At 44.1% G+C, this 24,948-nt stretch overlaps 1 protein-coding gene across 1 annotated transcript in view; it reads right to left on the minus strand.

The window, feature by feature from the left end:
• Nucleotides 1-993: 993 nt before the first annotated feature.
• The window catches only part of LOC101619535 (protoheme IX farnesyltransferase, mitochondrial), a 110,275-nt gene continuing 86,320 nt past the window's right edge, over nt 994-24,948 (minus strand). The window contains exons 6-7 of the mRNA XM_004684578.2: nt 13,472-13,704; nt 994-2,847 (exon numbers count right to left, since the gene is read on the minus strand). Of these exons, the coding sequence (XP_004684635.1) occupies nt 2,441-2,847; nt 13,472-13,704 (640 nt within the window). The 3' untranslated portion in view covers nt 994-2,440. The remainder of the gene's footprint in view (nt 2,848-13,471; nt 13,705-24,948) is intronic.

Here is a 24,948-nt window from a genome sequence, read left to right on the forward strand (position 1 = left end):
GTTTTGCTTTTATTTTTTCTGCAGCACTAGACTTGCACATCTTTAACTACCAGCCCTGAGGCCTTCCCAGTCATGTACCCGCTGACTCTGCCAGAGCTGCAGAGGGCACCATTCTACAGAGTGGACTCGAACTCTGGGAGGGCACATGCTTCACCTGGCCAGGAATAGCAGTGAGCTCCGAGTTTTTGGGAAGGGTCAAGGGTGGAGTCTGTGGGTGGGTTTGGGAATGAGGCACTCCAGGAGTGGGGGGCTGTGGGTGATGGAAACTTCCATCCCTGTTGGGCCACACAGGATGGAGCTGAGGAAGCGGGGCGGGTCCTCTGAGCACAAGATGGACTCATGAGCTTGTGGGTGGGGGGAAGTCAGTGAGGTAAGACTCCTGCAGGAAAACTGGACAGTGTGCTGGGTCTGAGAAGCTGCCACTTCATTTGTACACAGGTGTGCCAACTGGTTTTTTCAGAGCAGAGACTGGATTTTTTTTTTTTTATTTATTTATTTGTGCATACAGAACTGGGGTACAGGCCAGAAGTGCTGGGGTGGTGAGAGGATTCACCAGAGACAAGGGGGGTGGAGAAGAGGCAGATGGATGAAGTACACTGCTGAGGGGAGCAGCGGGCAGGTCAGGAGAGGTCTGCCGTGCCATGTGCTCACCTCCGGGGTAGGCGGGGATCGAATTCATGAAGTGGCTTTAGCTTTGTAGTGCTGTGCTTTAACCTGCTGCGCCACCAGGGAGGGCCTGAGACTGGATGATTTTAAGAGAAAGGTGAATGTGGGCGGGGAGGAGGTATGGTACTGGGGTTCTGTTTATTATTGTTTCTAATTGCACAAGTTTCAATGAGGCGCTCACTGCCACTATCTTGAGACAGAAACCTCAATGTGCCCTCTAGTCACTTGCTAGCTCAGGAAAGTACCTAAGTGTTATCAGTTCCACCAGAAACCCGTACACTCACTCAAGCACAAAATAACTAAATAAAATTACATCACTCATGCTCCTGGTTTTATATAACAGTTTATTTCAGCAGGAAGAGAAACTGATACATTTTACAAATTTGAGGGCTGTAGATGTTCTTTCCAGACACTCCCAATGCCATGTTCCTCACATTAAGTAACCTGGATATAGCTGCAGGTTCTACTTCTGAGAAATAGGAACAGGGATCAGATGCTACCTGCAGTGGCTTTATACATTTTTGAGAGAATAGGCATGTTGCAACGACTGTTTAAATGTTGCTTAAATTCCAGTCTGCTACAGGGCAGCAGAGTCCCTGGAGACTGAGTAATTAAAACATCCTGTTAAGCTTCAAGGGCTTTGGCCAAGTGGGATGCCACAGGTAGGCAGACATGGAGGACTGAGGGAAGAACAGGTGACCTCTGCCACACCTGCCTTCAGGGGAACTAGAAAAGCATCCAGAACCGGAAGCACCCCACGGGGAGTAACTCTGCTGTGGCTCTTAAAGCTGTCGCACGCATGGAGGTTGCTGTCTGAGCCTGATGACAGCAGGGTGCGACTAAAGAAAGGGACTACAAATGCGAACTGGCCAGCCCGGCACCCCTTTTTTTCTGATTTCCCTTATCATATGGCTCTGAAAAAGCCACACCACAAAGAGGAGCTGATGGTCTGCAGGAGCGAATGAAGAGGATCAGGAATGGACCAGAGCTAGAGGGATTTCTGGAATAAAACCTAGCGCTACCTCATACGTTAGACACCTCCTGCACCTGAGAGCAAACTATAACGATGCCTTTGAGTGTCCGGGAGTTTGTGAAGTGCTGATATGCCATGGGATGGAGGGCCGGGCTGGCAGTCCAGCCTGAGATCCCCCAGGCAACCGTTTGGAATCCTCCCTCTGCGTGCTGTGCCGCAAGCCAACCTTGATATTCTATCATCATTGAGGGAAAGTATGTGTGGTGGAATAAGCCAGAACAGGGGCCCTGGCTCATTCACCAGTAATGGGGTACAGTGGCTGCAGTGTGCATTTCCTCTGATACTGCCTGAAGGCCCCCAAAACAACAGAATCAGAGCTGTGTGAGAACAGTGCTCACCTATCTGGCCACCAGTTACCACTGAGTGTGTGGGGGTCGGGGGGAGGGGTGACGAGAGGGGAGCAGCAGAGGAGAGGAGCACATGTACATCTTCCCAAGGAAGACTCGAAACAATGGGATCAAGTTAGAGGGAGAGCTATCTAGACTGAAAGAAAAATAGCCTCTCTGCACTAGTCTACTGAATCGATCCATTTCTTATTTGGGAGTATTTTGGATATTGTCATTAAAAAAAAAATGCCAAGTGATCATTGAGCACCAAATTATTTACAATCTTGTCCCAAAGCCAATGATTCCCCATACTCCAGAATTACCAACTTATTCTTGCCTAAGAGCAAAGGGAAACAATTTGTGCGTCTCTCAGTATCATTTTGGTTTTGTTTTCTTCCCCACAAGTCAGCTGATTTCAGCTTTGAGGCTCTGCACTGTCACTTTTGCCACGTGCTGTCTGCTTGCAGGTGAGCATGAGAAGCAGGAGCAAGGGCAGGTGCCAGAGGCTGCAGAAGAATAGCTTCCTGGAACTCTTCCGATCCGCATCAGTATAGAATCGAAAGCCGAGGTAGGAAATATACAGGTTGATGGGGAGGGAGATGACGGGGAAGGTCCATGTGGTGACATCCAAGACGGGGGCTGCTGTGCACAGTCCAATCAGGGCCAGACAGTGGCGCAGGGCGACGCGCCGGCACAGGCCCGGGTGGGTGACCGACATCATGCAGTAGCCTCCTCGGGAGTAGTCTTCCCGGAGGCCCCAGCTCAGGGCGTTGAAATGAGGAAACTGCCAGGAGTAGAGGATTCCGCCCAAAAGAAATGCTCCTGCAGAGAAGTTAGGGAGAGAGGGAAGCAAAGACATGGTCATTGGAGATTTACTACAAAGACATCCTCTCCTCTCTCCAAAAGCCTTTCTGGCTATCTCCGAGGGGGCTCTCTGGACTGCACCAGGTCAGTCTGGCATGAGACAGGTAGGCTGGGGACTGAGTGTGTTCCAGATGCCTCCAGTGTTCTCACCTCAGGGTGAGTGGGGAGACTCTTGGGGTCTGGGCCAGCCTGTGCTTCCAGGGGGACTGTCCATGGGGTGTCTATGATTCCTGCCCACCAATGCCCCCAGATCCCTGTAGCACGACCACAAAGGAAGCCCCTACACACCGGAGAACACAGTCAGGTGCAGGGCTGACCCAGGAGGGTCAGCTGGGTTTTCAGGCTATTTCCATAGCTGGGCCCAGAGAGGGAGGCACTCCAGTGTGGCGGAAGGGCTCTCCCAGCACAATTGGCTCCTTGACCAGGCCCCGCTCTGGGACTTTGCTCAGCACAGACGCAGGACTATGGGGCTCTCTAGGCACCGCTGAACACCCTGCTTTCTTAAGAGGGTCCACTGTCTGCCCAGTGGACCATAGGGTTTGCAGGGCAGTGCCTGGCACATCCCCTGCCCCGATGCTCCTCAGCAGGAGTTAGCCCAGGCTGTGCGTGTTCAAGAAACAGAGCAGCACCAGGAAACACGGTCCTTTGAGATGAGGTTTTCTGTGTATTTGGAACTGAAATTTGTAACAAGAGCAAATGAATACTCTGAGCGCCACTTAGCCTGCATCTAGAAGAGACCTCCCCCCCGCCCCCAGCTCCGAGGGGTGGCATGCAGGCCGCCGTCTGCAGAACACTATTTTGCAACAGACTTTAGTACCACTTACCAGGATTTTAGGCAGATTTCATACTCAAACAAATACAGAAATCTGATGGTGTTGACTTCTCCGAAAAACAGGTGATGGTGGAATTCAGATGCCCATCTGATGCTAACCCAGGCTTCCCTACAAGCTGTGCAGCAGGGCCCAGTCTTGACGGCAGGGGCTCTGGCCACTGAACAGGCGATTCATCACTCCCTGACCCAAGTAAAAAGGTTCACTGAGCACTGACTGAAGCACCTCACAGTCACTGGTGATACAATGGAAGGTGGTCTCCCATGTTAATCAGTCACATCAACGAACCCACACACCACTCAAATGCTGTGCAGAAATGCGACAAGGTAAGATGACGAGAGGGGTGAACCAGTGAAGTGGCATACAGACTTCTGGGAGGGACATTTGAGCTGAGTTCATGGGTGGAAGCCAGTGTATAAAAGAACTGCTCTGTTAGAAAGAATCCTGAGACCACAGTTTTCCAGAGCTGATTTGTCACCCAGCATGGAAAACTCCAGGACACCATCCACTGCAGTGTCTCTGTACCTGCTCCCGTCTCTGCAGGCCTCAGACACTCTCACTGAGTTCCTTGTGTCTCTGACACCTTAACACCTTCTTGAGCTCCTGATCAGAGAACTGAGAGTTTACTGAATCCATCATCTACCCTGGGAAGTACTGGCCTGCACAGAAGAGGTTGAGAATGGCGAACACAGTCCTACCTCAGGCAGTGAAGGCTCTGTCAAGCCCTTTTCCCATGGGAATGCTCAGAAAAAGAGAGCAGGGAAAATTCACCAGGAGTGAAAGCAATTAAGTCAGAGTAATTCAGGAAACAATCTTGGGCTCGAAGGTTCCAAAGTGCGCTGCTGGGCACACAGCAATGTGGAAGTGAGGGAGAGTCTAAAAGGGAGCGGTGCTCCTCAACCTCAGCAAATGGTAGAGCGATGACTGGAGCAGGAAAATCATCTGGCAAAGAGAGCGGTGGCTTTTATTCCTATTGTCCCAGGCAGACACACACATCAAGGAGGACTCCTGTGGGTGCAAATGGAGAAGGGACAGGGGGCTTTCCTTCACATCACTAGTGCGTGTTCCCTAAGCTAATCAAGTCCCTTTCAGCCTTCTACTCTGGGAGGAAATGCAACACTTGCTTTCCAAGGTCCCTATTTTAGTAGGGTTGTTATTCAATCCCCCAACCCATATCTGGAATTGTGCAGGTGTAAAGCTCACACGAGCACACTCCAGTGAGTAACGGTAATAATAACCGGGCAGTTACCCTCGGTAAACAGGTGACAGGTGTCTGCCTCGTGCCAGCACAGCCCCAGGTGGCAGAGGGCATTGTGCACAAGACAAGTCTAAAGAAGACAGTGCCGGTTCTGCCTTTGGCCATTTTAAGTTTGAGGTGCCCATCAGATATCCCACTTCGAGGCCAGAAGCTGTGCGCAGAATTACAGCAACACTTTCTAATACACTCAGGGAGTATTACTGCCATCTTAGAGATGAGAAAGGTTAATGAAACTTGCCAGGGGTGCTGGGCACACCTGCACCTTCTTGTAGGAAGGCATTGTCAGATACTGATTTGAATTAGTCACAGTGGACCAGGGGGTAGTACCTCAAAAGCCAATGGAGCTGAGTAGAGGGAGGCTGGTTGGAAGAAAAAGTTGTGGAGCATTTATTAAAATAAGTTTTCAATTACAAACTAAACTATTTTTCTTGACAGAAAGTACCCTTGGGGAATTAGAAGGGACAGAAGGGAAGGGCGGACCACCAGGGGCCACTGAAATAGTAAGCAGGTGACAGGAGACATCTTCTTTCTATTTTGTTGGAAAAACAGAATGATCTCTGGATTTAAAAGGACCAGTAAAGAGGAAGCTGGTAAAGATTCCAAGGCACTGGGTCACCCCAGGCTTCAGAGCACAATGTACGTGGGATAGCCCACCACAATCCTCAAGCTGCCCCACACCCCGACGGCCTGACAGCCGCAAGCACAGGGGGAGGAGATGTGTCCTGACCTCAAGAGAAACATGTGAGCTATAACTTAGAAATGGGGCTGCAGGTGGTGTGTGTGTGTGTGTGTGTGTGTGTGTGTGTGTGTGTGACGAGTTGGGGGGTGGAGGATAAGTCAGAGCTCCCTGACAATCTCAGAAAGTCAACTCAGCCGGGAACCTTCTCTTGAAATGGTTAAAAGATCAGCCCCAAACGTGGACTCTTTCCTGCCTTTCTCAAAAGCCCTTTCTTGTGTGTGCCAACCACAGTATTCTGTTTTGCTCAATACACATTTTCAGTTATGCTTCTGCTTAAAATAACATAATTAAAAAAATCATTTTCATAAGAGTAGCATGCTGCTTTCTATGTGAGAGGAAATTGGGTAAGGGTTTGGCTCATGTCACAAATGAAAGAGCTTTAGAAATCACAGCTTAACCTTAATGGATTGTAATCAGAAAACCCCCCCCCCCCCCAGTTCTACTTGATGGGCTGCAACTGTTTCTGCTCATATAAAAGATGTAAAACAAATGACTCTCTTCATCAAGATAAGGTGAACTCAAACAGGAAGACTTGAATTAGTCTGGGGGCTGTGGTTGAACCTACCTTCCTTGTGAGGTAAACACAAAGCACTCAGTTTACTGATCCTACTAAGCCCTCACAGCAGCCTGACCACCCCAAGCAGTCGGTTTTTATTGAGCGAATCTTCTGTAACACCATACACTTGCTGTGTGTTTACCACATGACAGACGCAGTCTCCTCCCTAGGGAGACACTATCAAAGGGGGTTGTTACCCTTAGGTATGGGGCATTCAGGGAGCACATAGGACAAAGGTCCCTGTGTCTTACAGACGTCAGGGAAGGATTCATGGAAAAAGTGATTTGTAAACCAAGATCTGAAGATGTTCTCTGAGTTTCAAGCCATTCACACAGACCTTGCATTTCTGCTTCTTTTAAATCTATTTTCTCATTTTCCTAAAGCTGCAGAATCTTGGTACATTTCTAGATCTGTTAGATTCCTTTCTTTTAAATGTTTACATAAAATATTGGAAATATGTGGCACAGGTGGCTGATTTGTGGGTTTCCCAAAGGACAGGGCTTCCTGAGGTGATACCATGGTTTAGGACATGATTTATTTCCCTCCACATACAGAAATAGTGAATAAATGGAGGGAACCGTTACCTCATGGCAGTCCAGTGGGAATAGAAGGATGTACTAGGAAGGGCAAGGCAAAGCATGTCTTCTCAGGGACTCTTTGAAAATACATGGATTTTTAAATCCTCTGAAATCACCTACCTATCACTTCCATATCATATTGAAGTGGGAAGAACCTTCAGGTTCTCTGTTCAGGTCCAGAAATGCTCCTGTCCACTGCATACAGCCATCTTATGTTGGTAAAACCAAGGCAATTCCAGCCAATGGTTTCCCAACAGAACAGAGAGGAGTATCTTCAAAGCTGGAGTTCTGACTCCCTGTAAGTACTCTTCCAAGAAAAATCCCTTTTGTAATGGAGTTCAATGGTTTCACTTGCCTTCACTGCTGCCACGGGCGGATATTCACCCCCTTCCCCACCCTTGCCCAAACTCATTCATTGTCATTCACTGTCCACGAATGGCCTTGAAAAGGATAAAGAGACAGCTCCAGTGAACCTTGGTGCTGGCTGCGAGTCTTCCCTCTCCTGCACAATAGGCTCCCTCTGACTAAATGTGGCCGGCGGGAGCTTGTCTGTTCCATGACTGGTTATGTTTGTGCTTTCAGGGTTATATGGTTATGTAAACTGGGGGCTAGCTGGGGAAGCAAAGCCAAACCCAAAGCTTCATGGTCACAAATTTCAAAGCTTTTCTTTTGAGGGTGAACACAAAGGGACTTGTGAAACAGATCAGCCTCCACCACGCAATAGACTTCTATGGTGCTACAGATAAAGGGAAGAGGATGTGGGGCCAGTTTATCAAATGCACAGTGACAAAAGAGTAGATTGAGAGTCCTCCGAAAATAGGAAATAGAGTCGGCAGTAACCACTTGCCCTTGTAGATTCCTTGGCAGTGACTTAGGCATAATAAGGTGGTGCAGTGGGCAGGGGCACAGGGGCCTCTTGCCTGGCCCTACAGCACCCTGCTCCAGCAGGAGCCACCAGCAGTGTTCATTTGAAGGGAAAGATGGGTAGAGGTGTAACAGGGTGTTCCCTAGGAAAAAGGGAAGTTCCAGGTTCCCTGCCCCACCCAGAAGGAGGGTGGAGCTGAGCAGAGAAGAAGAAGAGAATGAAGTAGGTGAAGGAGGAGAAGGAGACCTGAGGAAGCCACATGGAGCAGCAAGCATGTGATGAAGAAACCGTGCTTGTTTCCTGGCCCTGGAATGGTGAAGGCAGATGTGGGTGAGATACCAGTAGGGAGGTGACTATGGCAGTGCTTATATTGATTTTGATGTTGCTCTTTTGCTCTCAGATTTGTCTGGCCATTTCTGACCCTTTTCCATGGGTCCCGGCCTGAAGGTGCTTTAGTCTTGTGGCAGCTTTCAGGCCTTGCTTTGGGCCAATCCCTTTTGGGTGGACTTTTGCCCACGAGGGGATGGGTAACTTCAGGTGTTTGATTTGGAAGTTATATTCTTTGTGTTCCGTATTGTATATTTACTGTATTAAAGTCCCTTTTCATTAAAGTTTTATATGTTTTGTCTTGTTGCGGCGGGTGGCAGAACCCACTTAGAGCAGGCAGGTTTTTGGGGCTTCAGGAGTGCCCCTCTCTCCCCCTGCCCTCTAACAGATTTTGGGAGCCTTCTAACAGAGGAAGCAAAAAGTGCTGAATCTGAAAAAATCTCCTACGAGGAATGGTTCCAGCATCTGTGGGTGCTCAGAACCTCAATGCTCCTTACTCCCTTGGCTCGCACTGGAAGGTATTTCCACCTTTCTCTCTCCAATATTACTCTGTTCACAGCCTGTGAGCTCTGTCCCTGGCACAGTGTCTACCCACCCGAGGCATTAGCTATCGTGTCTTCCGAAGGCACTGGCCCCACTCCCCAAAGCTCTGTGATCAGGTGATCAGCTACAGTGAACCCAGTGCAGCCGACCTGACAGGAGCTGCTCATACAAAGCTAGTATCCAATTATGCCACCAACCTCAAACCTAGTAACGTAATTTTAACATGTTCTTAGTCGCTTTGTTTTGTCTTGAAAAGGGCCCTGACCATGCTAATATAAAAATGTTCTTGGTTCACTCTGGCTTTAAAATATTCATCTTAATTAATCTGCAGCTCAAAGGCTAGTCAGGGCAAAATCTCACACAAAATGAAGAGACACTCATTTTTGAGTTTGGTTTCAAATTGCAGCGGTATTTTAAAGACAATCTAACAGTGCTTGGGTTAAACAGAGCCTGGTACTTAGTAAGCCCTCAATAAATATTTGTTGAATGAATGAGTGAATAAATCCCCTCTATACTATTTTATTTTCTCATCCTAGAATAAAGGAGGTAAATAAAGAGAAACAGTATTTAACGTTTTGGTAGTTTAGCAGCTGAGGCTAAAAAAACTCATTCTCTTTTTGTTACTAAAACCATCCATCTGCCAAATGTCACTTCCTGATAAGAGCTGGTTTCTAAGTCCTCATTTGTAACTGAAGTTGGCTGACATAATTAATGTTTACCACACAACAACATTTGAATTACAAACCAAAGGCAATTTACAAATCAACCCTATAAGACTGTCATGTGGCCCATTCTAGAAACTCCCAAGACCTGGGATTTATTCAAATTTAGGAACCTGGCAAAATAGAATCTGAGTCTTTTCAAGAAATGGGGAGAAGAGGTGGCCTTGGCAAGGAGGAGGGGGAGGGACTTGACCTGAAGCCTCTGAGATAAACTAAGTAGTCTCTAGAGATAAACACAGCTGAGAAGCCTAATGCGTGTGGCTCCAGGCCCAGCTTGAAGCTGTAGTGTCTGCCCTGGAGGTAGGGGCGCTTATCTGCCTGTCCCTTTTGCCCTCAACCTCCAGCAGACCCCTCACTAGGACCCCAGGCGGCAGGCAGAATTTCTGTCACTACTGGGCCAAGGTGCAGAATCAGGCTGAACACATTCCTTTCCAAGACTAGAGCTGGCTCAACCGGGAACCGGAAAGCAGCCCTCTCCTGCCTTCAGAGTTTTACTTGGTAAGCACTGGTGATATTTTTTGTTAACAGCAGTTAAGCTACAAAAACAAACAAACCCCAAAACCACTGGGTAATTAAGTAGATGGGTGCAAAAAGTCTAAGTAACCCCAGGTCTCAGAGGAAAATGGACACAGGTAAAAATCCCATTTTTTGAATACCTTCATTGATATGACCATCACAAAGAGTGCTTTCTGGTCGGGCTTTTACAACGCAGCACTCCTGAATCAATAATTCCACTGGAAATGGTCTTTGCTGGATGCGGGGAGAGAAAAGCTAGCTGTTTATATTTTTTGTGCAGCTATAAAACAGCAAATATCAAGAACCATTAACATATGTTTGGCTTTTACAGTTTCTACTTGTTAATCTGTTTAATTTTCTTCACACCCTGCTCCCCTCACCCTCCCTCAGTTACCAGGAAGGAGCAGATCAAGCACACATTTGGGGACTCGCAGCACAAGGCATCTAAAACAAGGAGAAATTCTTTTTTTTTTTTTTTATCTGATGGAAAACCAAAATAACCCAGAGACCTAGAGGGGGGAAATCACCCCTCCATGTCCTTCCTTAAGGTGTATACCTCTACCCCAGGAAAGGCAGAGTAGTATCTTCAGTGCTGGGACCCCCTGAAGGCTTTAATTGGCTCTGCAGCCACCACAAAAACCACAAAAAGAGGAAGCACTAAGGAGGGGGCAAAGGTAGCTTTCATCTCCTTTCTCCACAAGCTGTTTCCTGCAGCTACTTACCCTGCAATTTGGTCAACTAGCCAGTTGCTTTAGGGCAGGCCCTTCAGTGGGTGGGACTCGGATTTCCGCCTCATATGGACCCTTAGCTGACCATCATCCACTGAGCCCCCGGAAAGGGCTTAGCAACCACAGCTGAGGCTAACTGGGCAGTTGCAGTGACAGTGCTAGGTAGGTGGCTTTTGGGCTGAGCAGACACAGTCACAGAAAGCCAGGTAAAGCAATGAAGTAAGAGGTATACTATACTTTATGAATGGCCTTGACAAAGTGTGAACAAATTTTGACCTGTGGTAAGTAAGAATTCTGTGGGGCAATAAGCCAGGTTATTGTAGTGTGTCCTGCAAGGCATATTTAAGCTTTAAGAAAAAGCACATAAGAGAAATGAACCCCAGAAACTGCCTAAAGAACTTATCAATGGTCATACAAAAGTTTCAGACTGCCCAACTTTACACTAGGGTCAGTTCAGGGAGAGAGAGGGGATAGGTCTCAATTTCAAGATGAACCTACACTTTCATCCAGTACCTAAAACAAGGTCGAGGCTGGCCCTCAGCCTGCAGGCCTGCATTAATATGTCTGTATACAAGTGACTAAACTTGAATGAGATAGAGACTATACTTCCCAGCTTTAAAGAGTTTAAATTATGTGTGGTAGCATAATTAGCCAAATCCACACTGTCCCTGAACAACGGAGGGCCCCTGCTTGAAAGTGCACTCCTAAGAAGGGAGACTTTTTGCAAAGCTCTTTCTCTGGTGGCTTCTGGGGATATAACTCTAGCCCTGGGCTCTAATTTATCATAAGAAAACCTTACCTGGGACCACACGAGAGCCCCTACTTCTCCGAGTGCCCCTACTTCTCCGTAACAGGCCAGGTGCTAGGAGCCTGCACAATGGAGGTGATCAAGCCCTCCACAGCTGGCCGGGACTGCGCTCGTTGACTCTTAGCAGTGGCCATTGCTGAGGCTGTGGTCCCTGACATTGTCTCGGATTCCCAGACAGAGCAGGCGGCTCCAGGTGCTTCGTTCCTTTGTGCTGGGCTTGAAGCAGTGTGTGTCGGGTCAGTTTTCTTGGCAGGGTGCGGGTGGTCTCCACCAGAAGGCACTGAGTGGAGCAGCAAGGAGTGAGTGCAAGGTCAAGTGAGTGCAAGGTCAAGATGGAGGGCCCACATAACTCGCTGCCTTTCACCCTCTCCACTTTGAACGCCTGACAATCACCAGAAAGGTTTGGAGGGGTACAGAGGAGAGAAGATAAGGGGAACTCTGAAAACTTACGTTGCAAATCAGGCAAAAAATGAAGGTATCCTGGCCCTCCCTGGTGGCACAGCGGGTTAAAGCACAGCACTGAGAAGCTAAAGCCACTTCCGCATGAGTTCAATTCCCGCCTGCCCCCGAGGTGACCACATGGTGTGGCAGACCTCTCCTGAACCGCCCGCTGCTCCCCTCAACAGTGTACTTCATCGATCTGCCTGTTCTATTCCCTGCTCTGTTCTATTCCCCGCTCTGTCTCTGGTGAAGCCTCTCACCACCCCTGAGCCTCTGGCCTGTACCCCAGTTCTGTATGCACAAATAAATAAATCTTCAAAAAAAAAAAAAATGAAGGTATCCCCTAACCCAGGGATGGGCTCCTCATCACCTCCCTCATCCAAGACATACATCACAATGGACCCCAAGCTTCTTTCCCACCAAGCTGGATGGTGCTTCAAAGTCTACCAAATAGCTGTCAGATAACAAACATGAGTCACTTAACATTTTCAAGCTGATATAAGCTCCTGAATTTTCTTGAACTGGGAGAACCCCCTTCCTATATGGAGGAGATATACTTAAAAGGCACTCATCTAATCCTCTCAGCAACTCCACGGGAAGGGATGCTTTCAATCCCATGTGGGAGGGGAGGGGGCATCGGTGCACACGGTCAGATCAGGTCCCAGCTGAGGAGGGGGAGGCTGGACTCCTAACCTGCTCCAGAACCTTGGTGCTCGCCACTTTGCCAACACTGTCTCCCCCATGGGTGAGACTGTGGTTTTAGGTTTATCACAGAGCACATTAAACAAGTCCTGTCAGAATACTGTATTTGTGGATTCATGAAATGCCAACATTTATAGGATATTAAAACCATTCAAGAGACAGTGAAGTTAAAGGTGTAATCACTGTTGTCAGCCTGCCAAACTGGAGCATAAGAGCTTTTAGAAAAGGTTTCAGAAATGTGGCTTACAGGGCAATGGTTTATGGTCAACTCCCTTTTGATCTCTCATGTGAAAAATATGTACTACATATACTGCAGGAAACCTCACCACTTCCTTCCTAAGTGTCGGTCAAGAACACTAATTACTTGACTAATTAGACTGTGAAACTTCCCTTACAGATGGTAAAAATGAGCTATTTTCACCCCACAAATTTAGTTGTGACATACCTCCAAAAAAATGTAGAAATGTTTCAATGGTTTTATTGTAGGCAGCATGAACAATTTAAGTAAATCATATAAAAATAAATTAGAACTATGCACATGGTCTATCCTTTCATAAGGGGGAAATCACCAGGTTCTGTGGGAGTGGAGAACCAATAGAGGAAGAGGCCTGCCCACGGAGAACAGCCCAGTACAGGGGTGCAGAGAGCCCTGACACCTTCTCCAAGGCGTGGGACATCTCAAATGAATCAGCAGGCTTCAGTTTGTGAGCTTTCGGCTCTCCTCACACCACCTGCTGTCCCCAAACCCAGGAGAGAAGCCAGAAAGACATGGCTACCTTTCACAGTGCTTCAGATAGCCACATCAGCACATCTGCCAGAAGAATTAGTGCAGAATGAATGGAACTTAATACCTGGTACCTCAGTCCAGGGAAGGAAATGCCTTTGACTGGAATGTGCTAATGCCTACACAGAAGAGCCACAGAGCTCTCGGTTCTGTTGCAAGAAGTTGAAACACTGTGAGACACTCACCAGCATCAAGGCTGCCGGTGACCGCTGTCCAGCCCATGACGGGTGGGATGGCCCCCACGATGGCTCCTACCCACGTGTTGGCAATGCTCATCCTCTTCAGTGGGGTATAACAGCAGGTATACAGGAAGATGTTGAAGGCCCCTAGGGCACCTGTGAGTGGGTTCACCCCCCAGGTGAGAAGGGCAACTCCTGGAACAGCACAGCAAGTGGCAAAGGACACTGCCAGCAGCGGGCTAGAAAGAGCAGAAAACAGTCATCATTTTCAACTCACGCTAATGAGGCGGCACAGTCAGCATCACTGAAGTGCAGATCACCTGGCTGCAGGGCGACCTGGGAGGCAGTGCTGGTTGGCTGCTTCCCTTACATGCGCAGCACAGAGCAGACAATAAGGAGGCTCTGTGTCTGTAGGAGCTCTGGCTACCCTCCTGATTATGCTACTGGGAGTAAAGAGGTTAAGAGAAGAAGGCTGCAGTGCTCTGAATCCACACATGGGCTCTGGCCTTGCCTGGGTGGGGGACGCCTGAGGCTGAAGTGAGGACTACGGATATAGCGCCTGCTTACTGGGTTCTGTCTTGAGTTACTGCAAAGGAAGTGATAGTTAGGGACAAACCACTGGCAACACAATACTGTATGATTCAGGCAAAAAATATTAATCTTAACTCTGGAAGCTATTCTACCCATTAATTTATACTTTATTTAAAAACATACCTTAATTAGCAATAATGGATAACTATGGTGAACCCGAGTATATCTTTCTGTAACAAATTACAGACTCAGCATATGCCAGTTCTGTGCCAACGGTAAAACCAGAGGGCTGCTCTGTAGTGTCGGCACCACAGCTGGGTGTCTGGCTGGGGGACACCCAAGAGGAGGTCTCACAACCTAAAGGAAACCTGTTGAATCACCGTCACAACATTAAGGATGACGATAAGTTTGATTCTCAAGGAACTCACTTTTTTAAAGCAGACTTTGTGTGAAATCTTAGGAAAGGCTTTGTGAAAGCATAAACTGGATCTACTAGTTCTTGCTGATGTGCCTATTTATTTCACCTTGATAAACCTAAGGAGTTTACTAGCCTGCCTACCTACCGAGGCCACAGTCTGCCTCTGGGAAACTGGAGTGTTCACAAATCAGTGTTTACGCGGCACCCAGTGGAAGCAGGGTCATTGGAGTGCGGTTGCTATGGTGCGGGAGTGAGCAATGGCTACCTCCCCGAGGGAGGCCCTCAGACCTTGCACACAGGCGAGAGAGCACCCTTCTTTACACTGCAGGGAGCCATGGCCTATGTTGAGGAGACCACCCTTTAGGAAAAAGTCTAACCTGCACAAATTCTGACAAGTCAGAACTCAGCCAGGAGTGAGAGGTGGGGGTGGGGCAGAATGCCAAGTGAAGTTAGGGTGATGCAGCATAAAAGCTGGAAATGAATGTTGGGAAATTCTACCTCTCACTCTAAAATGGTGACCAGCACTTCCAGCCCAGAAATGGGTCCCCCAAAGCATGGGAGTTTGGATGGAAAGAGAGAACATACAGGGGGTAGACTGTTGTCACAGTGCTTGCGACAGAACCATGAACCACATCTAAGGGACTCAGTGGATGTTCGCCCCAGGGGAGTGTCCATCCCTTACTCTTGGCTGCCTCTTCTGAATCCTCTGGTCAAGTTTTCTACCACACTTAGGCTGCTACCCTTACTCTTGATTCTGCCTTCTCCTCACATCATTTCTGCCTTGGTGACTTCCAACCCGAATCTGCTCAATCACCTAACGTCTCTGCTCCTGCTGGAGAAAGCATGTAATCACCCTAACTGGCTTGAGTCAAGAAGCTGCCTTAGCCAGGCTGGCACTTGGCCATGTTGGTTTCCTTTCCAATTCCTTAGAGTGATTGTCCCAGCTCCTCTCTCACCTTCTCAGGGCCCAGATTTATTCTATCCCACAACACCCTCAACAGATGTCCTTTCCTCTTACATTCAATGACAACTGCCCTCATCATTTCTTACCCTTCTTTTCTGGGGCAAAGAGGGAATTTTTCCACTTTTGCTCTTCTTTAATCTCACCCCTAATCTTTTATCGTCTGTCTCCTTTATCTTCTATTTAAGCTCCTTCTATCCTCAAGTTGCTTCCTTTGTTGGATTTTCCCCAAGGTTCTTATTATACTCTCTTCAAACCCCAACACCCAGATATAAGACTACTCAGGCTGTCTTCATTTCCTTCATCTGAGCCTCAGTTCCCTACCTCCAATACCAGCTAAAACAAAAGTCGGTTGGGTGGTGTCAGTACCATGAGCTGGGGCCACGTAGCTTCCCAATGTAGCAGACACCGTGAAAGACCAGGAAGATGCCCCTGTGCTGTTATATCTCGCATGTGTCCAGAAAGGAAAATCGCTAAAAAGCACTGTAACTATTACATCTGTTGTTTTCTTTCAATAAGGTAGTTTATAGCTTATAAAAACAGACTTTTTTTTTTCCTATGGGACTCTAAAAAGCGAGTTTTATTTTGGGTGGGAGAAAAAATGGGGCTCATAAACATTTTTATTTTTCCTGAATTGGACCTTGTGTTAAAAAAAAGGGGGCGGGAGGGTGGTGTTCACTCCTCCAAGGTCTGTGGAAGCCAGCTGGATTCAAAGGTATTAGTGTTATGAAAAGTCCTTTTAGAAAAGCACACATGAACTTAATTTACTGAGATAGGCAATTTTATGAGGAAGTTTACTTTCTGACCCTTGTTGGAATCACAGAAAATCATAAGATTCAATTTGGGCGTGCAAATCAGTGTGCTCAGTGGCACCAATAAAAACTGGGTAGGTTGACAAGTAGTGTAAACAAAAATGAGTATATTTACCCAGGTAGCCATGATCATTCTCAGCACCTGGGTACTTCCAGGACTCCGTTTCCCTCCTGGCAGAGAAGCCCTGAATGGGTGAACTTCAGGGCTTTCACATATTATGGGCAACGGTGCTCCCATTGAGGACTCTGTGAAGCTTATTTTGCTGCGTTGCTTTGCTTTTCCTAAAACATATATTGGAAAAGTATTATATGTTCGTTTCAGAAAATTTGGAACTACAGAAAATCACAAAGAAATTCTACATCAGTTCCAATGGTGTATCTTTTCCAGTGACATAGCTTCTAATAAAAATTAGCAATAACAATGAATTATGGTTTTTTTTAAAAAAAGATTTATGTATTTAGGCATACAGAACTGGGGTACTGGCCTGAGCTGCAGGGGCAGTGAGAGGATTCACCAGAGACAGAGTGGGGAGCAGAACAGGCCAACTGACAAAGTACACTGCTGAGGGGAGCAGCGGGCGGGTCACGAGAGGTCTGCCGCATCATGTGGATCACCTCTGGGGGCAGGGATTGAACTCATGCTGAAGTGGCTTTAGCTTCTCAGTGCTGTGCTTTAACCCAATGTGCCATCAGGGAGGGCCCGAATTATGTGGTGGTTTTTTTTTTTATGTCAAAATATTATTAATAATTAAGAATTATTTCACATCATCATTAATACATACGCAGTGGCCTTTTTTTTGTGGATATACCACAATTAGTACAACCAACGTATCTTTTTTGGATACTGAGTACTTTCTTTTCTTAAATTAGAAGTTACCTCAAGATGACAGACTATTATTCACAGTTCTGATTAGGATAATTCTTAGATGTGAGATTGCTAGGTCAGATTATATGAATATTTTTAGGGGTTTTGGTAGGTACCACAAGTCTGTACTCCAGAGAGCTTATACTAGTTCATGTTTTCACCATCTGAAAAAGCCTTTTTCTAGAACCCATGTCAACTCTGGATATGGCATTAAAGTCAAAGCAAGGCAAAAAATTAAAGCAAAACAAGTTTATTGAGATAGACAGTATCCCCAACGTCTAGATAAGAAACTGAGACTCAACTCAAGTTAAGTAACTTGGAGCTGGATCTGCACTCAGACTCATTTACTTAATCCAAACTAGCAGCTGGTGTGTGGAAATGTGCTCTAGTATGATTTACTGATTCACTTATTTCTTGGATCTGCTGAGGAGCCTGGAGCAGCTGGAGTCTAAAGGCTGTTCACCTTTAGCTGGGACCAGCCCCTTGTGGGTATAAAAGCTCCTTAAGTTTACCTCACTGAAAAAACAGCCTAACTTTTCTATTGTTTTCCCTGAGATAAAAATTATTGAGAAGCTCCCCACTTTTTTTTTTAAAGGACATACCTTGGATATAATGTGGTGAGCAAGATGGAAGGAGTCTTTCTCCTAGAGGCACCTTCTAGAGTGGAGACAGCTCTGTGGCACACAGAGGAAATACATGGCCATGGGAGCAACAATTGAGGTGTGAGATGTTGGGAAGTAGATGGAGTTCTTAGGAGGAAGTAATGTTTTGGGCAGTGGGGGCAGCAGGTGAGAAAGTATGGCAGGTGCCACATACCTGGAGGACAGGTGGGGATAAGAGCTGTGAGATGAGTAAGATTCTGAATGCTGCCTCTGAGCAAATGCAGAGTCAGGAGATTTTTAAATAATGAAAGAATCTGCTCAGATGTGCCTTTCCAAAGGGCTACTCTGCCTGCCAGGATGCCCATCAAGACAAACATTTCTTCATCACACAAGTCCCATTAGGCATTTTCCAGGAAAAGAATTGTGAATACGCCACCGTATGATTTTTATCAAATGCTCAATTGAAAGCAATAACAGTCAGTCAGCTTGTATCTTTAATTTACCTGCCTCACATGTATCGGTGGAACAAACAGCTTCGTGAAGAACAGTGCTGCCCTTTCAGGGAGGGGACCTGTGGGCCACTGGCAAGAAGGGAACCTTGCTCTGCACTGCCAGCTCTAATATTCTGGGCTCAACTCTGTCTCTCCCTAGTCTTTTTTTTTTTCTTTTTTGATAAATTTGTCACATTTTACACACCATGACAGTTAACTGAATCTTTGAAATAAGGCAGAATAAAAAGGGTTAGATAAACAAAGGGTAACTAAAGGACTTAGGCTAAAATATTGTAGACAATGAAGATATATATATTTAAAAAAGGAGTATTTTTGAAACTGCAAGTAGGAAAAAACTGGCTGGGGTAAAGAGAAATCAAGTGGTATTTGTTTTTCTTTTTTAAAAAGTTTGATTTGTCATGAATCTTTAAATATGGTGGATATTAAAGTCAAGTTTAGCTGCTTTAATAGAAATCTATTTTTGATTCAAAAAATATTCATTGTTCATCTCAGTTAAACACAACAATGATCTTCTGCTTTAGCACTCATAAAATGTGGTGAGAGCTAAATCAAAAAGACTTGAAAAGCAATTTTGTCAGACTGATTTCCTGTTACTTTAGGTCCATTACTTAACATATTCTTTCTCCTAATAACACTGTTTAGTCCTTGATCAAAAAACCCATGTTCCCCATTCCTAGATGGGTATTAGAAAATGTGTCAAACCTATAGTTACATACATAGTTATTTCTCTTTTTAATCATTTCGTATTAAACCATTTTAAAATTTTGTCTTTTCTTTTTTCACTAGTCTTTTTGCTCTTCTCATCATGTAAATTCTGTAGCAACTTGAATCCATTTCAAGTGTTCTCTGAGGTATGATTTCTAGAGGTACAATGAGAAGGATAGCTAAGCAGGCTTCCCTGGGTTTCCCTGGGCTGAGAAGGCCTAACTGGTATTTCATGGTTGATGGCCCACATCCCACATCCGAGCTTAGCTAACTGTGGTCTCTGGACCCAGAGCATCAGTGCCACCTGACAGCTATTAGGAATTCAGGCGATCTGGAGGCCTACCAACCTCTGAGACCCACCACACACCATTCCCATGGTGACGGGTTAGTATTATTGGGCCACGTTGACATAGGCTAAGCCGACAGAAGTCTTCCTCCAACCATGTCTATGGTAACCTGGGTAGCTGGATCACTCTCAGCTGTCTTTTGATATGTTTCCTGACATTTTCCAGAGGAAAAAGTACAAGACTGTGGACAATAGATTTAATCTAATTATACAGCTGCAAATGTTTGGCCATTAACAGGAGAGATGAAGCAAATATGGCAAAATCTTGAAAACCTTTGGTTATGGGTGGTAGGTACACTGGGGTTCATTGCATTAGCTCTACTAACTGGATCTCATAGAACATTTACATAGCAAAAAATTATTAAACATGCTTTAATATTTTTAATTGTATTTTGGTTTCCATATAATAGCACAACTAAATATACTGCAGAGAAATCAGGTAGTCTGAGTTCTAGTTCTGATTCTGATGTTAACTGGCTGTGTAAAAGTAGACAAATTATTTAAACTCCAGAGCCTTTGGTCTATCACCTGCCATGTAAGGGGTATTTCAGGATTCTTTTTATGGCAAGACTGAAACCCAAGTCAAACTGACTTATGTAAAAAGGCTTAGTAACAAGATTCTAGAGAATATAGGTAGTTTTATACCCTGTTGAGCTGTGTAAACTTGAGCAAATTATTTAACCTACTAATCTTAGTTTCCTCCTCTGTGAAATTAGAGATACTTACTTCACAGAGTAAGAATAAATGCAATAAAATAAATAAAGCACTTAATAGCTCACTAAATGAGCAAATAGTGGTGACATTCATTTATTCATTTATTCAAATATCTCATCACTTCTATAGTCAGTCACTATGCTAAGTATTGATACATAGCAGTGAGTGAATGAAAAGGCTAAATGAGAGAGAATTATTTAAATGGAGAATGGAGTTCGGGGATTGATAAACTTGCAAGGCATTGTTTCCTATGATTCATGTATTCAAAAATTTAAAGACATATGGAAAACATTCTTAAGAATGTAATTTCTAAATTCTGAATTTTATATATGTATGTATGATTGCTGTGAAGCATTATTCTAAAGCAATTAAAATGGCAAAATTACTTTCAGTTTCAATTTTATAACCTTAGGATTTAATTATATCACATTACCAAAACAACAAAACAAAACAAAAAATACTCATTCCTCCCTCCCCGCCAAAAAATCCTTGGAAAAACTAGTAGATCACGTTCACAGAATTTTCTTAGAATACTGATACTCTCATACATCTGCACAGTAGCTGTACTGGCCCTTATTAAGAACAGAGGAATTAATATCTCTGAGCTATTCTTGCAGGAACGAATTATAGGAAAGATCAAAAAAGCAGGTCAAGGTGTAATGATATTGTAAAATATTTCTAATTTTCAACAAAACAAAATAAATGTAAGAGTAAGAGGAACAACACTATTTGATGGGGGGAGGTTGGTGGCAGAAAAAGATCTAACGATTTTCTAGAACTTAAACTATGCTTTTATATTTATTCACTCACTCATGCAAATAGGTTCATGGCTCCTGCTGAGGGTTGAATGATGATTTATTTCCAAACTCATATCCAAAACTGAATTACATTTTAAATTGACATATCTTTCCACTGAGCATCAATGCGTGGGATCTTTCTACTTCTGCCATTTCTGCCCAAGGCTACTGTGAAAAAGAAACTAATAGACTATGTGTGGGAGGAAATTTGTCAACACATTTCTATGAATTATTTATTCCTGCTTTAAAAGACAATATTTCTTTGTTTACTAAGTATCAGTCTTTAGTAGCATTACTAAAGTGGATTTTCTATAGAATTTAGGAGCATATAAGAATAAATATACAAGCTTCAATTTGATGTCTATTTATTGTACGTAACACATGTAATTTAAATTATGCAACTTTTAAATAATCTACTACAAAAACCAAAAGCTACATATTTAAGAAATGTTTTAAGAAATGTGTCACAAAAATCTATGAAATGTTATATTAAATCAAGAGAATTTTTTACCAAATAGTGTATCCTTAACTTAAGATGAATTGCTGTAGCAAATTTCAAGATTAACGATTTACTTCTGCTTCCTTACTTAAAAGGTTGAATCTCAGAGGTCAGCAGTGGGGTTGGGTTCAGTTGGGTTTCTGTCCTTTCCAACCTCTCTCTTCTCTGCTTCCTGATTAATACGATTCTTTCGTTGATTTTCCAAATTTTATATTTTAAGCAACTCTGTAGGCAATTGGTTTGTGTAAAAATCAATCTCTTACTTCTTAGTCATCTTCCAGAATTAATGACTTTTAAATTAGCAAAAAAAAAAAAATTTTCCTTTCTTCAAAAACAAACACAGAAACCCAAACCTTAATCAAACCAAGTCAATTTAATTTCCTTCATAAGTCCCACATTTGAGCTTTGACCCCAGTTTGTGAGGAAAGCCTTTATAATTATTTTGAAAATGTCTCTCCAGAAATTTATTTAGGAGTTTTCTATTTCTGAACAAGTCTTAAGTTAGAGATACTGCAAGATGGCAGAGGGCTGATGTAAATTCAGAATTTATGGGCAATGGGAAGAAAATGAAGAAACAAACATATTTTAGAAGAAAGTAAAATTTTAAAACATGCTCAAGAGAAATGAAAGAATAAGCATGTACTTTTGGCATGAGTATTCAGAACATGAGTAGGGACACTGGCATTATAATAAGAAAAAATATATATATTTTTTCCCTCAAAGAAGACAACAAAGCAGATCTGAGTTGAATGAGGTTTGGGAAATCTTATTAATCAGGAAGAAGAGAAGAGAGGCTGGAAAGGACAGAAGCCCAAGTGAACCCTACCCCACTGCTGACCTCTGAGATTCAACCTTTTAAGTAAGGAAGAAGTTAATCGTTAATCTTGAAATTTGCTACAGCAATTCATCTTAAATTAAGGATACACTATTTGGTACAAAGACTCTGGCTTTTACAGACAGGAGATTCCTATTGTTTGAGCACAGCCAGGAAAATCCAGTTACTGGTAGAGGGTGCAATCTCTGAGCACAGGGACCCTCCACAATTCCTTCCTTAATCCCAACTCCCTTAACACCTAGTACATGCTGCATGGGAGACACATTCCTTCTCCTTCCTCTTGGAGCTGGATGGTTGAATTCTCTAGCCCCCCTCCCTTTTTAATTTATAGGACTCTTAAAAAAAAGGACTTTATTCACTTACATAAATTTAGGGTCAATGAATTTTAAAGAGTCTTTGAAATGCTTTAATAAAACACGATTTACAAAAAAATGAAGCAAGGAAATAAAATTATCCATCCCTGCAGCACTGCAGACTACCTGGAAGCCACGTGACTGTGCGGCTGCCCGAAGGTAAAGGTGCAGGCAAAGCAGCTCCGCAGCATCCATAGGGACTAGACTGGCAATTCAAAGGAGTATGGGGGAATTACTTATGGGGAAGACTGTGGAAATTGCTACTGCAGTCTGACCAGAAGATACCATGCTGGAATATGCAAACGCACAGATTTCTGGGCATTCTGTCACCTCCCCACAAGTGATCTACACGCCCCTCAGGGATCAGGGCCCTTTAGGGCTTATGCTGACAGACTGCGGCCTTGCTGCTCACCCCACACACGGTACTTCTATAGTGTCTTGACTCTGGACAGTTCACTTCTGTGTTCACTGTATCTGAGATGGATGCGCAGAAAGCTGGTGATAGCCAACCGTGACAGGCCGTGCATAGAGAGCACTATCTTAAGACTACTGCTCCTATGACTTATTTCTCAACTGGCTGTGAGTGACAAAGTTCCATGATAGTAGATTCTTTATATTTGTATCTTGTAGACTATATTAATATTTTCTAGTTATGAAAAGGACAGGGGAAGCAAAGAACTCATTCCTCATCTCTAGGATTGCTGTCAGAAAATGTTCACAACTCACAATGCTTCAAAATAATCGTAAGTATTTTCTTTTTATGGTATTAAGAGAAAGGAATGCTAACACTCAGAAATTCCAGTGTTCCTCTCATCCACCCCCTGTAATGACTGAGTCTGATGATAGGTGCAAAAGTTTTTTCTGTTGACTCTTCATGCCACTGTTGACAATGTCATATGATTTTTATTTAAAAAATGACGTTATCAACATTATAACCACTGCTACTGAGACCAAATTTGTTCTTCCTGCCACTTCAAATGACTGTTAACGCCAAAAAAAGGAATTCCTATACTTATAAGATGTTTATGTTCGTATTACATTTGCAATATATACATGCCAAGAGACTAATCATAACAATCCTCAGAAACTCTGCAAAGCTTCAACCTAGCTGGGGCGCATATCTGCTAGACTAGGGTGACTGGGTGATGAATAATAGCCACAGCTCCCCTGCAGCCCACAAAATGTTTACATTTGCTTAAGTGCTTACTGGTAAAACCTTCAGTAAATTTGAAAAATGTCTCCTGTAAATCCCTATAATACTTAAGCTAAACCCTGTTCTTTAAGTTAATAATGCCAGTTAAACAATCCATTCATTTCATTTTGAAAACTCAATCTTCATCATTCATTTAAAAACCAGGTATTGGCTGACCCCAGCTCCAAGTGTTTTAATTTATCCTTTCTAAATAACCTTTCACTCTGCTCTTATCCTTCTATCTCTCCTGCTTCTAGCCCAGATCACTCTCATCTGATCCATTAAGTTGGAAAAACTTAGGCTGACATGTATTATTTTCCTGTCAACAGCATCAAGCTAGGAAATGGATAATTCAAAGGAGACATAATCAAAACACAGATGTATTTCAAAAATAACAAGAGCACAGTCCAGGCCCATTTCTTCAGGAAGCTTCTACTGTCCCATCTGTCCTTCTCTGTATCCTCTTTCTCTGGCTTCCAAGAAAACTTCTGGCTTATATCAATTCATTCACTTCACTTTTAATTCATATTATGAGTGCCTTGTCCTGTCTACTAAGCATTTTAGGTTAATTTTTTCACCCAGATTATAAGTCTTTTGAGCACTATAAAAACAAAACTGACTGGGCTGGTGACATTATAGACAATCAATAAATTCTTAATGAATTGGAAAGAGGAGTTATTTAATTTCAAAATATGCAGAGAAAACATTAGACCATGATATTCTCAAGAAAGACTTATTTTAATTAAATGGACCAGGAAAACGGTTATTACTTTAAAAAAAAGAGTGTGTGAGATATAATAGAAATTTAAGTTTGAAGGATCTTAAGTTATATAAAGATGCATATTAAAGTATTTTAATTGCTCTGTCCTCTCTAAAAACACAAAGGGAACAGAAAACTCCAATGTTACAGAGCCTAGAAACACTCCTACAGAAAAATTGTCAAATACAGCAAGAGAGGGTAGATATTGCTACATCTGAGACAAAATGTTAAGAGGCAGTAAATATTCTACAAGAATCTCCTCCTTAGGCTTTGACTACAAATCATGGAAAGAATTCCATATAAAGCATTGGCGGTAGGGGAGGTGGTTACAGTTAGAGGCGGTAGGGGAGGTGGTTACAGTTAGAAAGTAGAATGAGGGCTTAAGTATCTGGCCAAGTGCAAGCTCAAGTAATATGGAAACAGCCCTGGAAGGAGCAGCTTTAGGTACTTTTGCTACAACCACCCTCCTCAGTATTTAATAGTCACCACCTTTTTCCTTTGCTAGGGGGCTGGATCAGGGATGAAATAGCTGGGCCGCACTCGGGCAATTAAATTTCCTCTCGTAAGGTTTTAGAAGTGGG

The sequence above is a fragment of the Condylura cristata genome, unplaced genomic scaffold (assembly GCF_000260355.1).
Source record: "Condylura cristata isolate star-nosed mole 26May11 unplaced genomic scaffold, ConCri1.0 scaffold00017, whole genome shotgun sequence".
NCBI lineage: Eukaryota > Metazoa > Chordata > Mammalia > Eulipotyphla > Talpidae > Condylura > Condylura cristata.